This window comes from Notechis scutatus, chromosome 2 (assembly GCF_049901735.1).
Source record: "Notechis scutatus isolate UNSWTSFEM ecotype Mainland chromosome 2, rNotScu1.2, whole genome shotgun sequence".
Lineage (NCBI taxonomy): Eukaryota > Metazoa > Chordata > Lepidosauria > Squamata > Elapidae > Notechis > Notechis scutatus.
The window spans coordinates 224,425,200-224,445,496 of NC_142010.1; the positions used below are offsets into that span (position 1 = coordinate 224,425,200).

The 20,297-nt window shown below is 41.1% G+C and overlaps 1 protein-coding gene and 1 pseudogene across 1 annotated transcript; one reads left to right on the forward strand and one right to left on the reverse strand.

Annotated features, from left to right (window-relative positions):
* Nucleotides 1–189: 189 nt before the first annotated feature.
* On the reverse strand, nucleotides 190–19,582 carry RGMB (repulsive guidance molecule BMP co-receptor b). Its single transcript, XM_026672696.2, has 3 exons — nucleotides 19,007–19,582; nucleotides 16,769–17,277; nucleotides 190–3,731 (listed from the first exon to the last, which is right to left on the reverse strand). Exons 1-3 carry the CDS (start codon nucleotides 19,149–19,151, stop codon nucleotides 3,072–3,074), a joined length of 1,314 nt encoding a protein of 437 aa, XP_026528481.1. The 5' UTR covers nucleotides 19,152–19,582; the 3' UTR covers nucleotides 190–3,071.
* Nucleotides 14,405–15,341, forward strand: LOC113415346 (dicarboxylate carrier UCP2 pseudogene; annotated as a pseudogene).
* Nucleotides 19,583–20,297: the final 715 nt, after the last annotated feature.

Sequence of the window (20,297 nt, forward strand, 5' to 3'; positions counted from 1 at the left end):
GTTCACTTAATTGCTCTGTAGGGCTTTAGCCTCATCTCAATAAGCTGTTGCTTTGGTTTCAGGCACTGCACTTTCCTCTCAAAATTTGGAGATTGGTTGGATTTGATTGGAACACACACCTTTAAGTTACATTACTGTCATCGACTATTATATACTGGCAACCAGCAGGGGTCAGTAATGGCACAAACATTCCACAGCATGATATGTAACTTTTTTATTCTATCATAATTTAAAGTATACACTGCACGGTCACTTTTCTTTTTCACACAAACATTTACTTAATAGTATAGCCATGAAGCACATCTAAAATGGTTTGCAAAATATCGGGCATACTGTGGGTTTTGTTTTGTATTCTTTTTCTCAAGCATAAGTCTGAAGCCTTCTAAAAGAGACAGTCACAGTTGGAGTATCTGTGAACACCAATGTTCTCTTCTAAGTATATGTTTTCTCCCAGAGACCACTCACTAGCTTCAAACAATTCATGTTTGGCATTAACTAAAGATATTTTGACTATGGTGGACTTTTAAAAACCAACATGTGCGAATAACATTTTCTTAAGAAATCCCACAGTGGGACAAGAAGCAAAAAGCATTCCCAATGCCAACTTTTCCAAAATAGCATTTATTTCTGGATTTCATAATTTTCAGTTATTTGTTGTGTATTTTTGTCAGCACACGCATGTATGCACATTTTGGGAATGCAGAAAATGAGCATACACCTGTTTACAATGGGCTTACATTGTAGCTACAACTCTAGATTTGTCTAACCAGACTTCTTCCACAAATACTTTTTCACTTGGCACATAAAAATATGAAAAAATTCAACTATTCTAAGACCATCATGTCTCTCCATACGAGACGGGAAAAGGGACAGGGAAAGGAGAAATACAGTAAGGTTGGCTTCATATTCTATGTTGCCTTATTGCCTTAACAACTGACCAAAGGCAGAATTTTAAACATTTCGTAGCTGCAAAAACCAAATAATGTACTTGGGCCACAAAAACCGAACCTCAAGTTCATCCTAACACTCTGAGATCAGGCACATTTTGAATATACAAACTAGCAAGCAATTTTGCTTGTATTTGGTGACTTTAAGTAAAAGCTTATATTATTATGGTGCTGTCACTTTAAAGCAGACAGAGATTTTACTCAAGCTCAACAAGAATTCACATGTCATGAATCCAAGCCAAGCAAACTAGAAGTATGTGCATAACTAGGAGAGAGTTTCAATCAGTACTACAAACCAGTGTTTTTCCACTTCAATGAAAGTTACTGAACACACAGGACAATCCAACTAAATCCAGGCACAGGCAAATGGTGGCAGTATCAGTCTTTGACACTTCTAGTCTCAAATGCTGGGTAAAAGCCGTGCTTGATTCCCAGATCAATCGTTCAAGCACAAAAGAGCATCTATCATTACACAGTCCAAGGAACCACTACCATGCCTTCCTAGCACAATGCCTTATTTTGCTGATTGCTGTTCATTAAGTATAGCTAAAGTTGAGTGTTTTTATTAACCAGAAACTCCAGCAATCCTTAAAGCACATTTAACCTGAAATGATCTGAAGCAGGCTTGTCAGCCTAGTTGCTAGCATGGGGAATGATATTCTGCTAATAAGAGAGTAAGAAATGCTTGTTCAGCTAGCAGTGAATGTTTTATATAGATTTCTCTGTGTCTAGAGTATATTTTAAGTACCTAAGTGCAACAATTCTAGCAAGTGTTGGAAGAAGATATGTTCACACAGGAAATAAAACACTGTAAGTATGGAACACTTATACAGTCTCCTCAGGGGGGAAAACCCCCAAAAATGGCATTTGGGCACCCCCCAAGTTTTACTTGTGCCATTAAGTTCTTATTGGCTGTAGCTTCTATCAGAGATGCATCATATAATTAATAAACAGACTGTAGTCCATCAAAACTGATGTAATAAATCTGCCAGTCTTTTTACATATCCAAAATAATGTTTATGTGTATGTTTGTACTTAGACCAATGCAGAAGGTCTTGCAGTTGAGCAACTTGCTAAACTCGACAAAGGAATGATAATTAAGCTGTCCTAACCCCTCCTGGGCAATATCCATTTTCTTAATTTTCTACCTTTCTTTTCAGACAATTTAAAAATTATGCTCATTACCCATTTTTATGGTTTTTTGATGTTGCAAAAATGTTTAGGAGTAAAATTAAGCAAGTAAGGCCTACCACTATCTTAGGGCACAACATTTAATACAAACCACTTGAAGACATCCATATAGATATGAGAGAGATTTGAGTCCTCACCCTCCCCAAAAAATTCTGGGAAGTCTTTAGGCCTCATTCTTATACATCTGGAAAGAAAAGAGACACTGCATTCTATGCGTGTCCTTCGCTAAATTCATAGAAAACTTTGTATTTTGTACTTGTATATTAGAACCCAAGTACAATTTTTAATGCTAAAAAGCAAGTTTTGGAAGGAAGCAGAGATTTGCTGCATCAGTAAACATAAGATGCAGTTGTGAATGCACTAATTCTGAGGGCTGATGGCCAATAATTGCTGCATTCCTATGAAATGGAGGCTACTGGCCCAGGGTCCAATGTAAGTCCTAGGCTTGTCTTAGACCTAGGTATACATTATCTACCTAGCAAAATTCTTGTGTTGCCATAACTGGCCAAAAGAATGGCAAAAAAGAAAGAAAAGGAATCAAATAAAACTTCTAAGTGTATGAATTAAGCTAGGCAATACTTAGAGGGCATACTGGGTATGATATATGTACAGATGAATATATGCTTTACATATTACCTAGGGTCACATAAATAGTTAATATATAAAAAATAAAGTGCTTTCTATTAGGTCCTGATGAGAGGATATTATAAAATGTTTCACCAACTGCAAAGCAAAAAAATATTACAATCAAAAGAATATTACATCCAACATACATAGGAAAAAGGTTAACACAATTATATACAATCCTCTGGATGTCCCAGGACAAAAAAGCATCCCTTCATATACACGGTATATACATATATGTTCTTAATATATTATGACAATATATATTTTAATTTGTTCTCTACAACAACCATCAATGAGGGGAGGATCCTACAAAAAAACAAGCAGAAAGCCTACAAGTCCAAGTCCAAGTCCAAATTTTTCCCCCTGAATACTGCCCTCATTGTTGGGGAAGATGTGCCATCTCTCCTTCCTTGGATGCAGCGCCTCAACATCCTGCAAGGCACTGTGTGCAGCAGCTGTGAAATTGGCATCACCGGTGGTGAGTAAATCAAACACACAAGAATGAAAATAGATGTCCTTCAGCAGCATCTTCTCGTGGCACTTGGTGGCTGCACTCTCCAGTGTATATACAGAATGGGTGTGACTTGAAGCACCAGAAGGAAGGAGCTGCCCCATCACTGGTAAAGGAAGATGCCCACTGTCATCAATGCGTTCACTGGAAGGGCAGCCGTTCACACAGAGCTGCAGGTCCTGGCTCTCCTCATAAGCCAGGGCCAGCTCTTCTGGCATGCGAATTGATAGTGTTAAGTAACGACCAAGCTGGCGCACAAACACAGTAGTTCCAATGTACCTAGCATGCATTTCCACGTATTTGCCACTCACTCTTTCCACAATACGCAAGCTTTTGGGGTCTCCATCTCCACCACTAGTTGTGCCATCTACAAAAGCTGCTGGCAAATCATCGGTTACTGCCTGATACACCTTCTGGTCTGTACAGTCTTGGTAGGATTTAAAGATAATGGTAATCTGTGGGGAAAACAAGAAAAACAAGAGAGTTAGAACGGAACACTTCACATGACAGTTCATTGGTATGTATCACGGAACATATCAATCCCATCACTTAAGAAGCCCTAAAGAGGAGCATCTGTTGTCAAAAATATAGCAATGTAATTATACAAATTTCAGGAACGAGTTTGTCAATTCAGAGGGTACAATATTTCCAACTCATTATTGCACAACTACCTTATCTTCAAGGTTATCAGATCAACATGCCACTATTTGAAACAGCTAAACCTTTTAGGGAGAACTCTGCTACTAAAAAAGCAGGGCTCCTTAAGAGTAAAAGTAGGGGACAAGATTCTGTGCTGGTGTTTCCAGCCATACCAATAAGGAGGGTATTCATTGTAGAGAATCATAAAAAAGTGCCTTCAATGTACAAAATGGTAAATTTACTCCATTTCAGAATATATCACATTCATAAGATTTAATGGAAACAAGCACTCTTATCTTAGTGGAATGCAAACACACCTCTTAAAATTATCCCAAGGCTGATGTGATAGAAAAATATGGCTCAGTCGATGTCCACCCATAAATGTAACAGTACCAATCACCTGATCAGCGGCTTAAGCAATTATATTCTGAGCGGCAGTCTTCATAATACAGACAATTTTCAGGCAAATAAACAGGCTATGCAAGGCTATGAGTCCTCATAGCTCTCTTCTAATTTGTCAACAAACTTTTGTAGGAAATCTGTCTACAAAGTCTTCATTTATTTAAAAGAATGGCAAGTTGAAGAAAAATTGAAAATGAAAAATATCCAGAATGGTACGTGTTTATATAAAATTCATCCACAAAACTTCAGAAATATTTTAGAATTGATCAAAATGGATTTTGTTTTCTTTTCAAAATTGACTAGATGAGACAGTGGATATTTATGATTATAGAGTTCAGAGCAGCTGAACAGTTATTCCATGGTTGGGGGAGGGGGGAAGATAATGGCTTCTCTGTTAACAATTTCATGTTTCTTCAAACTTACTGGTCAATGCAACAGGAATAACATTTTAATTATTCTTTTACTGAATTTATTATTTGCCAGGACACATTCCCCTAGTGCTGGGGTGTCAAACTCAATTTGTGTTTGACCATGGAGGCAGAGGCAGGAAGGTGGGGCTGGGGTGGGCATGGAAATGCAAATGCAAAAGGGGAAACATTTCTCGATGCCTCCATGCCTTGTGATCAAAATGCCACTTTTGCTAGTAATTTTGTTTTGCCAGCAGTCTGCCAGTGAAAACAGAACTAGGAGGGCCACAGGTGTACCTCACATCACCCCTGTTTTTGGCTGACACTGCCTCCTCCAGCACACCCCCATTGAAAATGGAGCTCAGGAGGGCTGTGGGCACTCACCCTGAGCTCCGTTTTCAGCTGCCACAGCCTCCTCCAGCACGCTGCCAGCTGCCACCAGGTTGTAGATCAGCCCCCAATTGACCTTGGCCAGGCTGAGGCACCATGGACTGGTCGTTTGCTGTCTCCAGGGTGGCCCCACAGGTCAGATCTAAGCACCCCATGGGCCAGAGCCTTGAATTGGTGGCTGCCCTAGAGGCTCATTTTTATAAGGTCTTAACATACATAATAAAAATAAATGTAGCTTAAAAATTCTTAACCAAAAACAGACAAAAACATTTGCTTTCCAAATGTTTTGTAGTCAATTCCTCTTCAGCAAAATGGCTAAGAGCAAGATTGTTGGAAACACATAATAAAGCAATAAACTGTCTATTTCAACCATAGGCGGCTCCTGGACTCAGAGCTGATCTGAAATGATACACTGAACAGAAAGAAAATCAAAATAGGAATGTTTTTATTCATTCATAATATGAATTCATTCATTTAGTTTTTACAGCTGCTCAATCATACACAGCCAAAACCCTAAAGAAAGGAGAAATTTAAGCAGACTATTTGAACAAAATGTTTCAGGAGGGGAAAACATCAAAGCAAATGTTTACATATCCACCTTACTTGTTTATGAAGTCATACCTTTTAAAGATATTTAAAAATATTTTAAAGATTACTTTATTCCCTTCTAAGGTTTCTAGTATTAAACTTCAGAATAACTAGTTTTCATAATCTGTCTCTTACATTTTCCTTACTGAGTTTGTGCATCATAAAGCACAAACTATTAAGATATTTGTATTAACATTTTCATTAATTAGTATGTCCTATACTTATATTCCAACTATCTTCTCAGGAGCCTTGAGGATGGTTCACAAAGAATTGCCCCTCACCCAAAAAAGGAACTGACTCCCCTCCCCCAAAGTTTATCAAAGAACTCAACATAGGTGTTAGAACTTGATGTATTCATATTTGTTCTCTCTCATTTTTAACATAAGCTGTCAATTAAAAAAAAGTCAAATATTCATATTAGGAAGGGCACCACAGAATATTCTTATCAGATACTATCATGAACATTTAAGCATCCCTCAGCTTTTACAAGTATTATTATATTCAGGATTCTCTCCCTCCTGTATTCACCATTCTCCTCCTCCTATACCAGTGATGGCAAACCTTTTTGTTGTGGTGTGCCGAAACCATGTGTGCGCCGGCACCCACAATGCAATGCACTCTGCCTCCCTGCACATGTATGCGCAACACCCCTGCCCAATGGTGGGATTCAGCCAGTTCACACCACTTCAGGAGAACCGGTTGTTAACTTTCTGAGCATTTTTGTGAACTGGTTGTTGGAAGAAATCATTAGGGCAGAGAACCGGTTGTTAAATTATTTGAATCCCACCACTGCCCCTGGCCTGCCCCCTTACCTGCACTGCGCGTGCACGTGCCTCCCAACTGATTTTCGGCCCGTTTGAGACCGTTTTTGCCCTCCCGGAGGCTTGAGGGAAGCCTCTGCAGCCTCTGGAGGCCGAAAAACAGGTCTTCCGGAAATACTGGAAGTGCCCATTTTCAACCTCAGGAGGGCCTCTGGAGCCTGGAGACCATTTTCAACCTCCCAGAGGCTCGAGGGAAGCCTCTGGAGCCTTGGGAGGCTGAGAACAGGCATGTTTCAGCACTTCCGGTATTTCCGGAAGGCCCGTTTTTCGGCCTTCCGAGGCTTCCTTCGAGGCTCCAGGAGAGCAAAAACGGCCTCAAACGGGCCAAAAATCAGCTGGGAGGCACGCACATGAGCAGTGCAGGTAAGTTTGGTTGGGGTTCGCATGCCTGCACAAATCGCTCTGTGTGCCACCTGTGGCATGTGTGCCGTAGGTTCGCCATCACGGTCCTATATCATCCTTGTTTTAGCTCCACTTATTTGCCCTTATGCCACCAAATTGGAATTTTCCAGCAATTTCTTCATGCTAAATCACTTAGACTTTTACCTGTTTAGCCCAGCTGGTCTTCAGTCTCTCAAATGCATAGCCACAGGCCATCACCAGGGCCATGTGACTTTGAAAGGAAACACGTGTTTACATTGTCTGGTCCTGAGCAAGAATTGAGTGCTCTCTATTCTACCAGAGAAAACCACAATTTCTTTTTGAATGATAATGTTAGAGTCTGCTCACAATTCTGTGAGGAACTATACTTTGGAGATTTCACTAGTTATTGGTTGCATAAGCCATTCTTCTCTTGATTTTTCTCAGGAAGAGAAGGAAGAATCAGGTAATGCGATAAAACTGAGAACGAGAATAAAGCAGCTACTTTTTAGTGGCTGAAAAACTCCAATCTCCAGCAGCATAGACATGGGATACACTTTGTAATTAAACTAATGCTGCTTAGCAGAAAAAGCTATCAGCCTGAGGAAAATAAGAGTCCTGAGCAAGTTCACTCATACCTAAAGTGAGAGATCAGTTATACAAATTGCGATTAATTAGAGCTCTTCCTTCCTTCTTGCTGATCCCTTCAGCCTCACCATCTTGCCACAAAACTAATTGCCATAATTCTCCCTATTAACATCACTTTGAGCTATGTTCTCTTTCATTCCACGTAATGATTCTTTTGTTGACAAAACAGTTGATTCCCCTATTTTAATGAATTGCATTTAGAGACCTGAGATGAAAAATTTAAAGCAAAGCCCCAAAGAGTAAGCATAGCTGCTTCCAATGATGATTTAACATTGGAGGGGCAGCCCTGTAGTATTGGGCCTAATTTCATGCTTTCCACATACTACGCCAACTTTTGCCACATCAAATGAAAAGTTCCCTAGTCTAGCATCCAGCAGACAACTTAGCAATATAATTCCCAGATTCCCCTTGCTAGGGCAAGCTTTGGAATATGATCCATGTTTTGAAGGCAAAACTCCATAAAACTCACTTTCCTTACTATGTGTATGTTTTGAGTTTCTGAGATAACACATGACCCCACACATCAGCCCACATGTTCTGGCTCTCCTTCATTTTTCTCCTATAGCTCATGGGCCCTTCAGAAGACAATAATTCCCAATGTCTGATCTAAAAAAAATAAATCAAAGGGATACCATGTGGAGAAACCGTCGGATCCTTTTGAATTCTGTTCTTATTACCATATCGCAAAGATATGAATATCCAAAGTAAGGCCTAGGTAACACATCCAACTACCTTCGTGCTATAGCATTCTAGGACCCATGCCAAATAGGGTTTGCCTTCCGCTTGCCACAAATGCAGCTGATCCTCTCAATGTATCACTAAAGGCCACATGATGCCCATTACAATTCAACAAACTTTCCCAATATTTTATAACAAGGATTGTTAAATAAAGGGATGTAATATTAGAAAGATGGCAATATATTGCAGCGCAGTGCAGTGCAGTGCTTTCAGCTGAACACTCTTCTCATTATCTCATTCATCCATTGTATTGGCAAAGTAACCACGAGGAAGAAGATGACAAAAAGTTATCTTTTCCAAAACATTTTATCTGGCTTTCTAAACAAACAAAAGCTGTCATTTTTATGTTCTGTTGGAGCCTGTTTCAGCGAAGATTTCAGTAATTCCCATGTTCAAAGACCTAATATTAGCACCTGTACATTCACAGGTAATTTGGCCACCTTTCTTTCAAGAAGCATATTCCTCTATCTGCAACAGATCAGTTCCAAAACAAAATTTGTGTTTTATAAAAACAAACACTTGAAACAATACTATGGGAAAGGTGAATGCTTAACACACAGGTATTGCTGATGTCAAGGACAATGTTCTGGCAAGTACTCATTATTATACTAACTATTCCCAAAGTAAACATTGACTATCCATCACATTTAAAGCTATCTCTCTGCCTTTGGTGTCTGGAATTGTGAGAATTGATAAGCAAGATACCTGGAAGGCCTTAGATGACATAGAAAGGAAAACAGCATTCTTGTATTCTTCTCAGCTAACATTTATTATTTTCTCTCTGGATTTTTTCCTTGATCATGCTACGGAATACATGAGAAAAAGTATCTTCCAAGCAATTGCAAAATTAACATGAGTTTGTCCCAGCTGCTGCTGAATCCTGCAAGATAAAAGCTTGGAACACCTAAATCTTTCCCCCCCAGAAATCCTCTGGGTTTTCTCATCTTGGCCCTGGCCTCCCGCTTTGGACAACTAGCTTAGTAGTTTCTACTAGCACCATCTATCTTTCAGACAGTGTTTCACATGGTATCCACCATATGTGGCAGCTATAGGACCTTCACATGTTATACTGTCTTGATACTCTATTTCACGGGTATTAAACTAGTATTGTGACGTTTTGCATTATTCTCATTCGCGGAGCTGGGATGGGCGTGGCCTCCATGTGATGCATCTGGCCGCGGGCCACAAGTTTGACATCCCTGCTCTATTTCTTCAGTATAAGAAAACTGTTATATTGAAGAAATAAAAATGCAAAAACTGAGGTAATTTAAATAGTGCCATCTAAATCAATGGTTGCCAACCAGTGGGCCAGGGACCACTGGTGGTCCACAAGAACGTTTTGGTGGTCCGCAGAGAAATGTCCCTTCAAAGCACTCCCCCCGAAAGCAATTAATCCAGGCTGCGCCGCCCACATGGCCTATCCACCTGGTGGCCCCCACCCTTCAGCCGAGCGCAAACCTTACACGCAAGCTGGAACTGGAAGGTAAGACCAATGGAAGGGGAGGGAAATCCGCCCTGGGGTGGCTTGCTGACGTTGGTGGGAAAGTCGGTCCCATATTCCAGAGCTGCAGTAGTCACAAGACTGGCCCTTTGGTTATCCCAGAGCAGCTCCTCCAGTCCATGGCAGGCTGGTGCACCCAGGTGGAGCAGCAGCTGCTCCGTAATGACCAGAGGGCCAGTCCTGTGACTACTGCAGCTCTGGAATATGGGACCGACTTTCCCACCAACGTCAGCAAGCCACTGTCAGCCAAAATTCCTATTAGTGGTCCCCGGATTTAAAATTGTGAGTTTAGTGGTCCCTGAGGTCCAAAAGGTTGGCGACCCCTGATCTAAATTATCACAAAAAATGGGAGCACAATCCAAGAAACACTAATAAAAAGTCAACAATTATTTTTGGGATATATATATTTATCAATACAGAAAGATATTTTTTTCTAGAGCAAATGATCCTCTGATTTGATTCCCTGGGCTTCCCCAATGTTTTGGAGATCTTCAACATAAGGCTGCTGATTCTTTTCAGTCTTTCCACACAGTTCTCCTCTGCTCTGCCTTTATAATTTATTATTATTATTTCAAACAGAGAGAAGACAGGGTAATCTCACTCTGTACATGTCAAGAAGTCATTCTTCGCCTGTAGAGATTTAAAGTAGGCCAGTTTACAAGCTTACTATTTAGTCTTTTGCTAGGAAAGAAAGAATTTACTATTCTTGGATTGCAATTTTACACTCATTTATCTGGGAATCCAATCAGTGAGTTCAATGAGACTTAACTTCAGAGTAAACACATGCAGGTTTGAAATGTTCCTTTTAAAGTGCTAACTGTCAATCAATCCAACTAGAGACAGTTCCATATGCACATATATTGCACATTACTGCAAAAGTGTTACAGAAGACTAGCAAATGCATTTCTTCATGGACACTAATATTATCAGAACTCAGCTGATTTTCCCCCAGAGAATTATCCCATCTAGCTGCATATTGGGTTGCTCTGTCAATTATTCCTCCTTTAAAGGTTTCTTGAAATGAAACCTTGCAGTACATACCCCCTCACCCTCTGAGCATGATCATGAAAATGCTTTTTGAAAGTCTCTGAACCTCCAAACACCATCAGCATTGCTTACTTGTTTCTCTGACCTAATCCATAAACTGCAATAACTTACTCTGGCACATTTGCTCTATACCACACCATTTATTATTAATAGATGATATTGCTGTCCATTTAAAACATCAATGCTTTTGTTAAACATTTCACCTCCCCTTCTGCCAACTCTCTTCCTAAACTACTTTGCTTCTATTCATTCATTTTTAATGCATCTCTTCCAGTTGATTCTGTAGCTCATCAGTAAGGTACACCTGGCTAAATTCTCTGCCTCCAGGGATTATTCACAATAGAAATGTTTGCATTGTACACTTTACACATAAGGCTGAAGTCCAAACTCACTGGGTGGCATTACGGTCTTACTCTCCTACTAATAAATGGAGATTCTTCACCGATTTTCTGAAAATGCCTCAAATGATTTCACCTATAGGTAAAATAGATATTAACACAGCACTAACATCCTTTTTTATGTAATGTAAAATGTCCTTTAGATGACTATTCATTCAGGGCAATATCATATTTGCACGAAGTATTTACACCAAGACAAATTCCTTGTGTGTCCAATCACACTTGGCCAATAAAGAATTCTATTCTATTCTATTCTATTCTATTCTAATTCTATTCTATATGAAAACAGCTCCTGTAGATACTGAACTAAAAGCCTACAGCAAGCATTGTGTGAGCAGGAGGACAAGGCATATAGCATAACTTCCGTTTCTCCAAATGTTTAATATATGCTTGAATACCAGTAGGATGTCATTTGCAAGTATTCAGCAACTTAAGCAGTTAGTTTTAACAAAAATGGCTCATAAAACTCAGAACACCAACAAAACAGTTCCCCCTGCTTTCCAGCTGCTCAGCTTTTGACTACCTATGGTAACCAGAGTACTTCAACATCTTTTCCTCCACAGGTCAACTTGATGTCACTGCAGACTAGTCAATTGCCAATATTAAGAGTTAGGAATGAGTATATGAACATGTGACCCAGTACGGCAATTAGGGAAAGCAAATACATCTTGCTGAACTTGCAAATTTATCAGGTCCAGGGCTAGTCTAATCAATTATCTTAAACACCAATATATTATTTGTAAAGGGCATTGTGGCCAGCTTCCAACTTCAAAAAAGGTGGTTTTCTATTAAAGACTTTCTGTGTTGAGTTTATGCACCAATCAGCATCAGCCTTGTAATATGTAGAGCTACAAGATATAAACTTATGATCAACTAACATCCAATTTGCACAAGTTGTTCTCTTGACAAGATTCTCAACTCAGCAAATCAATGACCACTTGCAAACCTTCACTGACCATCTTTATTCCTTTATTAAATTCAAGCATGGTAGTTCAGAATAACAAGACAATAACTTTTAGTCTTCATATAATGACAACTCTAATTCCTGAGAGCAATTGAAAATCAGTGTGTGGGTATCTGGAAAAAATGTGGATATGAATTATATTCAAAATTGTAAACCGACAAAAACTGAATGTAGGAGATATTAATTATATTGCTGTATAAATATATAAAATATTTAATGCATCCCTATGCATGTTAATATTTTATTCAAGTTCAAAATGTGATTTAAAAATTCTTTTTACTGTAATCTTAAAGATATATCAATTCAATAATATGAGCTTTCCTTATATTTAAAATTATTTATTAATTGATTTAATATTTTTCTTTTATTTTTAGAAGAAAGTTCTAAAAAAATAGGAAATACTAATGTTTAACATGTGAAAAAAGTTTTCCATGTTTTCATATGCAGTACATTGTAAACAGTGCACAAATTATGCAATTCATTTTAATGCATAAACTTTTCCCTGTTGTGTTCAATCACACAGCGTATTTTACTGTTCCAAGTTTCTTCTGTAATTGACCTGACATGCCAATAGATGGTACTTCAGGACCAGGTCTGTCTAGCCGGCATATCTGCCTATGCTCTCAACACACAGTGAGGCAGACTGCTGAACAGCCAGTTTCAGATCATGAACGGTAGACCTCTCATTATTTTTACTTCCTGCATTTTCTGCCACAGGAGATTTGTAAAAGATACTGGCTTTCTAAGTGTTTTTAAAGGGCAAACACCACTGAAGAAAATGACTACTTTATTCAATTATACCTGAGATGAAAGATTCAATCCATGAGAAAAAGTGGGAAAATATGAAGAGGAACAAATTTCTACCAAAGTTACAAAGAGAGCAATTCAAAAGGCATACTTTGCAATATTATTATTGGTTGCTCTTTCAAAAAAAAGTTAAACCAACAATAAATAAGACAATTTATTTGATTAAAAAATATGAATACCTTTTGGCTCCATATTCTGGGGGATTCCAATAGATCCTACTAACACGAGGCAGTCAGTCCATTCAGAGTCAAAGTGATAATAACCCCAAGTTCTCTATTTGATACAGTGAGTGTCGGAAAGTCCATCTGCAGCAACCATCACAACAGTATCAACTTTGGGGAGATGGGAAACAATGCTCAGAAAGGCTTAAGCTTGGTTCAATAGCAGCCTTTTCAATTTGGCATTGTTTCAGATAGATTGGATAGAAAACAATTCCCATTGTTCACAATCTTTCCTGAACTACAAACCAAGGTTTGCACATTACTAATGTTTCAGTTGGAGTTGCCATTTTAAAGATACAATTATTTTTTTGTCTGTCCAGCCTTTTGTTGTGCCCCTGCCCCCCTTTGGAGGAGGGGGGGGGGGTTAAACCTATTGAACACAGTTCTAAAATATTTTGAGTGTTAAATCTGCACATAAAAAGTAGCATTTGAGTATCTTCTTTACAGACTTGTTTAGGCATGTTAATTGAATAAATATGCTGAATTAAAACATATTCAGAATCAGGTACATGTATAACATATCACACACTGCATAACATTCTCATAGATAAATATCTAAAAAAACAAGCAATCTATGATGACCTTTTATTACTCATTTTCTCAATATATATGTAAAAGATTCTTCTGACTTATGTGTGAAAGTAATATATCACTCTTCATGTTGATACCTTATTTCTAGTGCCTCACATTTTTCACCATTTCCTATTGAGCAGTTTTCTTCAACAAAACATTATGCAGTTCTAGAACAAATGTACATTTCTTCATTTATCAAGGAAAGAAGTGTGTTTTGCCAACACACGACGTTGCTGCAGCGCTTAGCCTGTGCTTCGCTTCCCCCTCCCCCTCCCCCGATTGCAGGATAAATATTATGATTATTCGGTGTCCTCTTCCTGCTCTTCTTTCTATGGCACGTCCAGGGAGTTCGGCTGAATTTGTGTCGAATCAATTTGACAAATGGGAAACCTTTAGAGAAGCTTGATCAAAACCGATCGACTGATTGGTCCTGGCACACTTGAATAAGAACACGACCACCACATATGAAAGGAATCTAAGTTTTTAAAAGGTGCCATCCAACTTGCTTGCGTTTGACAGAGCTCCTTTCTCTGGTCTTCTGTCTCTCCCACTCCTTTTGTTGGCTGCTTTTGAACCCTTCACTCCGTTGTTGTCTCCACCTGAAACCCTCCTGAGCCGCTCATCATGGTTGGATTCAAGCCCTCCGATGTTCCTCCAACAGCGACCATCAAGTTTTTGGGAGCCGGGACAGCGGCCTGCATCGCCGACCTGATCACCTTCCCTCTGGACATGGCAAAAGTCTGGTTACAGACCCAAGGAGAGAAGAAATCCCACGTCACCCCCAAAATGGCACAGTACCCCCAAAATGGCACAGTCTTTGGCACCATGCCCACGATGGTGAATAATAAGGGTCCCAAGAGCCTCTACAATGGGTTGGTGTCCAGTCTCCAGCGCCAGATGAGCTTTGCCTCAGTCCGGATCAGGCTTTATGACTCGGTGAAACACTTCTACACCAAAGGCTCAGAGCATGCCGGCGTGGGTAGCTGGCTCCTCGCTGGTTGCACCACGGGGGCAATGGCGGTGGCCCAGCCCATGGAGGTGGTCAAAGTGTGATTCCAGGACCAGATCTGGACAGATGCTGGCTAGCGCTACCAAGGCACTTTTTGCATGCCTACAAGACCATTGACAAGGAAGGGGTCCAGGGCCTATGGAAAGGGTCGCTGCCCAACGTATCCCAATACACAATTGTGAATTGTGCCGAACTGGTGACCTACAACATCAAGGATTCCCTCCTCAAATCCCATCTCATGACAGACGACATCCCCTGCCACTTCCTCTCCGCCTTTGGGGCTGGCTTTTGCACCACCGTCATAGCCTTTCCAGTTGATGTGGTGAAAACCAGATACATGAACTCTCCTCCCGGCCAGTACAGGAACGCCAGGGGATGCGCCCTCAGGATGCTCCAGAATGAAGGACCTTTGGCTTTCTACAAGGGCTTTACACCCTCCTTCCTTCGGCTGGGATCCTGGAATGTGGTGATGTTTATGACTTACGAACAGCTGAAGCGGGCACTGATGGCTGCCCGGGCATCGTGGGGAACGCCATCCTGAGCCAACCAGCGAGGCACAGTTTAAACTTTTGCTCCCGTCCTATCAGTCCGTTTTCTGCTTGTTTCTAAAACTCTGTGGATTTCCCCATTTTAAAATGTTAGAATGGTTTTAATTATTACACGTTTTGGCCTGGCTGTAGCTGCTGATTCAGGATCTGCAGATATTCCTGGTGTCTTTTTTTTTTTTTTTTAAAGTAATTTATCTTTGCTGGACCACAGTCCAATCCTCCATTTTTAATGCCTGCTGTTCAGAAGAGAATGCTTTTTTAAACATGCTGGAGTATTGAAGATGCCCCCACTGCCGCTTATCTTACACAACGTTACCTGAAGTCTGTCTTACTTCCGGTCCTAACCTGCTTGCACACCCCTCTTAAACATAAATGGGATGAATTTTATTCCACTGTTTTGCACCCTCGGCTTCGAGCCATCCTAAAAGGCTGTGCTTAGCCCATTAATTGTAAATTTAATGTTCCCCTCTTTGCCAAATTGGGAAAGAATCAACTTTCCCGAGCCGGCTGGAATCCTAGACGTCTTTTTTTTTTAAATGGCAACCTTCTCCAAATTGCTGGCATTTGGGGAAGGGGCTGCAATGTGTTTGAGACCCTCTCCTGCTTGGCTTGTAAGCACCTTACTCTCATTACAAAGCCTGAGAATTTGCTGAGAAGCTCGAATCCAGATTTTCCCCACGTTTAAAAACTATCGTCCTTTGGCTGCAAATTTGGGGAAGAAAGAAAAACGGCCAACACATGATCGCAGCCTGGCTAACTATGAAATTCTTAGACTTGAAATCTGAATAATCACCAAGAAGTTCACAAATGCATGTCCAAAATTCCATATTGAGGAACCACTAAGCCAGCTTAAAGGAAACCAAGCCAGCGGTCTTATGTCCAATATTACAGTTACCCAAAATCCAGGCAAATGTCACCTAAAAGTAGCCCTTGACCTAGAACCACAATTGAGCCTAGAATTATTTTGAAAGCCATCTCTTTCCATCTTTCAAATTATTCAAATTATTTTGAAAGCAATCCCTCTCACCTCACCATGTCCTACCCACACACGCACAACCCAAGCCACTCTGTTATCCTTTCCCTCCTATTACATCCTCCAAAATATTAACAGATCTTGACCACCAAAATCCTGCCCATGAAAATTCTGAAAGCAAACAGAAACATCAAGTACTCATCACCGAGTACTCTTACTCTCTTCTCCAAAATTGTATGCACACTAATACTTCAAAAACAAACTTTTTCAGATCAGTTGCAAATTGCAGTTGAAGGGCTGGCCAACTACGCCTTCTTTAGTTGCCAAGAATCAACTTAATTTTCCTCACTGACAATAGATTATTACTTTCAGGTATTATGAAAAAAATGCTAACCTTCACAACTTTTCTGAGCTTCTGAAGCTAGGCGATAAAGGATAACATCTGACACAAAGCATACCTTATTTGTTGCAGTAGCACTGGATCCTGGGACCACAGGAACATTTGTCACCTGCACTGATAAATAGTTGTTGTCTATGAGTGGCCAAGCCCCTTCCACTTTGCATGTCTGAAAATGATCCTTAAAGGTCCGTAGATGGGGATCTCCAAACAAGCCACAGAAAAAGTAAGTAGGGGCAATCTGCTCTCTTCCATGATAATCTCTGGTTGCCTGACGGCCGCTGTAATTGCAAGGATCATGAATAACTTCAGGATTAGTAGAGGATGTTGGACCATCTTTAGAACAGTTTCTCTGGCTCATGAGATCACCAATTCCCAACACAGCAGAATGATAGACCAAGTTGCCGCGGCAGACTTTGGAATTGCGATAGGTACAAGCAGAATAGGCCCGGAGGGCTTTGCAAAACTCCACATCAAAGCCATCAATGGCTGAGTTCAGGTGAGACGTTAATGATATAAAGTCTGTAGTGCACTTCTGGATTCGACATGGTGTCTGCAACTGACAATCACCTGGGCAGAAGATTGAACAGGGAAATGTTAGCATTTGATATAATTATGTTCTTTGAGAAAAGACCCCAAATTCCTTTAACACAATAAAGTCATTGGAGGCATGACATACAAATTTAATAAACCATCACCATCTACACAGGACACTAAGTGCATATAGTATATTGTACCAATAGCCATTTGTTTTCCACAATAGCACATTAAAAAAAAAGGCAGCCTTGCCCTCTTATGGTTATTCAAAAACAAATCCTACCAGTTACTGAAGAAATTCTCCCTAATAAAGGACAAGCAGAAATACATCCTTAGTCTATGTTAAATATCCCTTCTAACTGATGGATAATCAGAAAATCTAGAATGATTTTTGACTGATCCTGAATGTCCGAATGGAATCACTTTGTTTCTTAGTAAACAAGTTTAACAGTATATTCAAAAGGACTGTTTTTTAAAAAACCTTGAATACAGTATCTGTCCCCAAACATTTGAGGGGAGGGGGAGAGAACATGATTGTAAACCTAGAAGAGGTATAGAGCTTCACAGTGTTTTATCAGCAATCTTTATTTGTAGTTCCTTTAACAGCCACACCAATTTTATTATTTGAAACACTGAACTTTTTAGGATTCTGTGCTGCTTCACTACATATTTACAATTCAATTCAATAAACTAATTAAAAATGCAAGATGTTACTAGCTTCTAGTTGTCTAGCTTAATATTCAGTGACAGTAAAAATATACCCTTAAAAAAAAAAAACCACCCTCCAATCTCTCTGTACATAATTCACTCACACACACATTTTCAGCTGAAGCCTTCTATTTGTGTCCTAGCCCAGGGGTCCCCAAACTTGGCAACTTTAAGACTTGTGGACTTCAACTCCTATAATTCTCCAGCCAGCAGCTGGAAGTCCACAAGTCTTAAAGTTGCCAAGTTTGGGGACCCCTGGGCTAGAAGGATGCCTTTCAGCACCGCGATTGCTCCGCTTTCCCCTCCCGAGATCCTCCACTGGCGGCGGCGGCGGCGGCGGCAGCAGATCACGGGAGCCGAGACTCTCTTCCTGCCCGCGGAGGGAGCGGCAGCGAGGAGAGAAACCCGATCCCTGCTCCGATTCAGTAAACACCAAAGGCGCCAATCAAACCCCGACGCAGCCATTCGCCGCTCCTCCCCCCCCCCCTCCTAGAACCCGGCCGACTGCGCGCGGCGGAGCGGACGCCGAAGCCCCCCTTTTTTAAAAAAAAAAAAAAAAAAAGACGGGCAAGGGACATTTTGGCACAGCCGGGGAGGCCCTTGAGCGGGTCAAACTCCCCGGATTTGTAGATCAAAACAAAGGCGGGGTTTTTTTTTTCAATCCAACAGGCGTAATACGCCTTGCATGATCAAACTATCCCCCCGTTTTTCTTCCAAAGTGGATTGTTCCAAACTTCGGATTCCGCGTCCCTCTCAGCGACAGACTTTCTTCAAGTTGTACTTTTTAAATATTTTCCGATATTTAATACTTCCAATAAAATCACCGTGTTTTTTTCCTCCCGAAGAATCAAAAGTCTTAAAAGACCCATATTTTTTTCTTTAAAAAAAAAGTTGAAATACCCGAGATAACTCTTCGCCCCCAAAAAAACCCATCAACTTCGTGGCTCATTTGATTCCAAATCCCCATTAAGACCACCCCGAACCTCCCTTCCCCCCTCCCTCCCCGGTCAGAAAGGGCCCCGGCTGAGAAGGAAGGGGCGGCGGCGGTTATTACCTGCGTGTAGGAGCAGCCCGAGGCTGAGCAGCACGACGAGGGCAGCCGAAGGCGGGGGGCGCGGTTGACGACCGGGCTGGCGTTGCTGCTCCTCAACCTCGGCGGCGGCGGAGGCGATGGCACAGAAAGGGGCCGCTGTCCCCATGCCCGTCCATGCAGCTCTTCGGGATTCCGGCGGCGGGGCGGCGGGGCTGAGGCATGAGCCGGGGGACGGGCCTCCGCGCTTCCTCTTTTTCCTCCTTGCAGATTAACCCCACGGTGGAAAGAGGCCGCCAGGCCACGCAAGGGAAGAAGGGCCCAGAAGGGGCGGCATCGCAGAAAGGCAACAAGGGAAGGAAGCAGAGGAAGAGAGACAGACACACACACACACAAAAGCGGGTGAGCGGGAATCCAGATGCACAAAAAAACAACCACCACCACCACAGGCGATCGGGCGAGCGAGAGCAGCCTCGCTACCCCATTAGCTGGGGCCGCGCAGATCCGGCGCGAATCAGGGCCCCCTTCCTGCCCACTGGAAACAATCTCGGCTCCGCGCTCCCGCTCCCACCTCCGCGAGCTCGAGGCTCCTCCCGCCACGCTCTCATTGGCTCAGCGGGGCCTGTCCAATTAAAACAAAGGCAGGCCTCGGAGGAGGCCGGAACTCTCTAAACTGGCTGTTGAGAGAGAGAGAGAGAGAGAGGGAGGATCCGTTGTGCTCCGCCTCTTTTAAGTTGTTTGGCTTTGGATCACAACACTAAGGGGGGGGGGGGAGTTTTGACGGTATAGAGAAGCACGCTAGACAGCTTGAAAGGTCGTTGAACAGAGATTTCTGTCAAGACCCTGTACTGCCGAAAAGACCCTGAACTTTGTTGCGGGCAGTGCTCCCAAATATAAACAGAACTATTTTATTTTATTTATTTTAGTCAAGCATGCATTTGATTGTGTATATATTTATGTGTGTGTGTGTATGTGTGTATAAACATGATTATTAATACATGAAAGATACGAATAAAAGGGAACCAACGTGCCTACCGTCCCTCTCCTATTGTTTCTTTTTATTTTTCTTATATGTATCCATGTATTCATAACTATGTTTTTACTTACACCTATTATCTTGTAAGCAATTGACAAAAATAAATAAAATAAATAAATAAACATTAAGACAGGAACGGTAGGCACTTGGTGCACTTATGCATAACTAAAGAACATTATTTATTACTTATTATTTAGTTATTATGCGTAACTAAACATACATTCAGCCAATAAGTGCTTTACACAAACTTGAACAGGAGGGGAGGGGGGAAATGGTGAT

Excerpts from the sequence above, each read along its gene's own strand:
- RGMB (XM_026672696.2), bottom strand. The coding sequence starts at position 19,151 with ATGGGGACAGCGGCCCCTTTCTGTGCCATCGCCTCCGCCGCCGCCGAG. Across the intron at positions 17,278-19,006 it reads CGGGCTGCTCCTACACGCAG|GTGATTGTCAGTTGCAGACA; the intron begins GTAATAACCGCC and ends TCTTCTGCCCAG. Across the intron at positions 3,732-16,768 it reads GTGCTACTGCAACAAATAAG|ATTACCATTATCTTTAAATC; the intron begins GTATGCTTTGTG and ends TTTTCCCCACAG.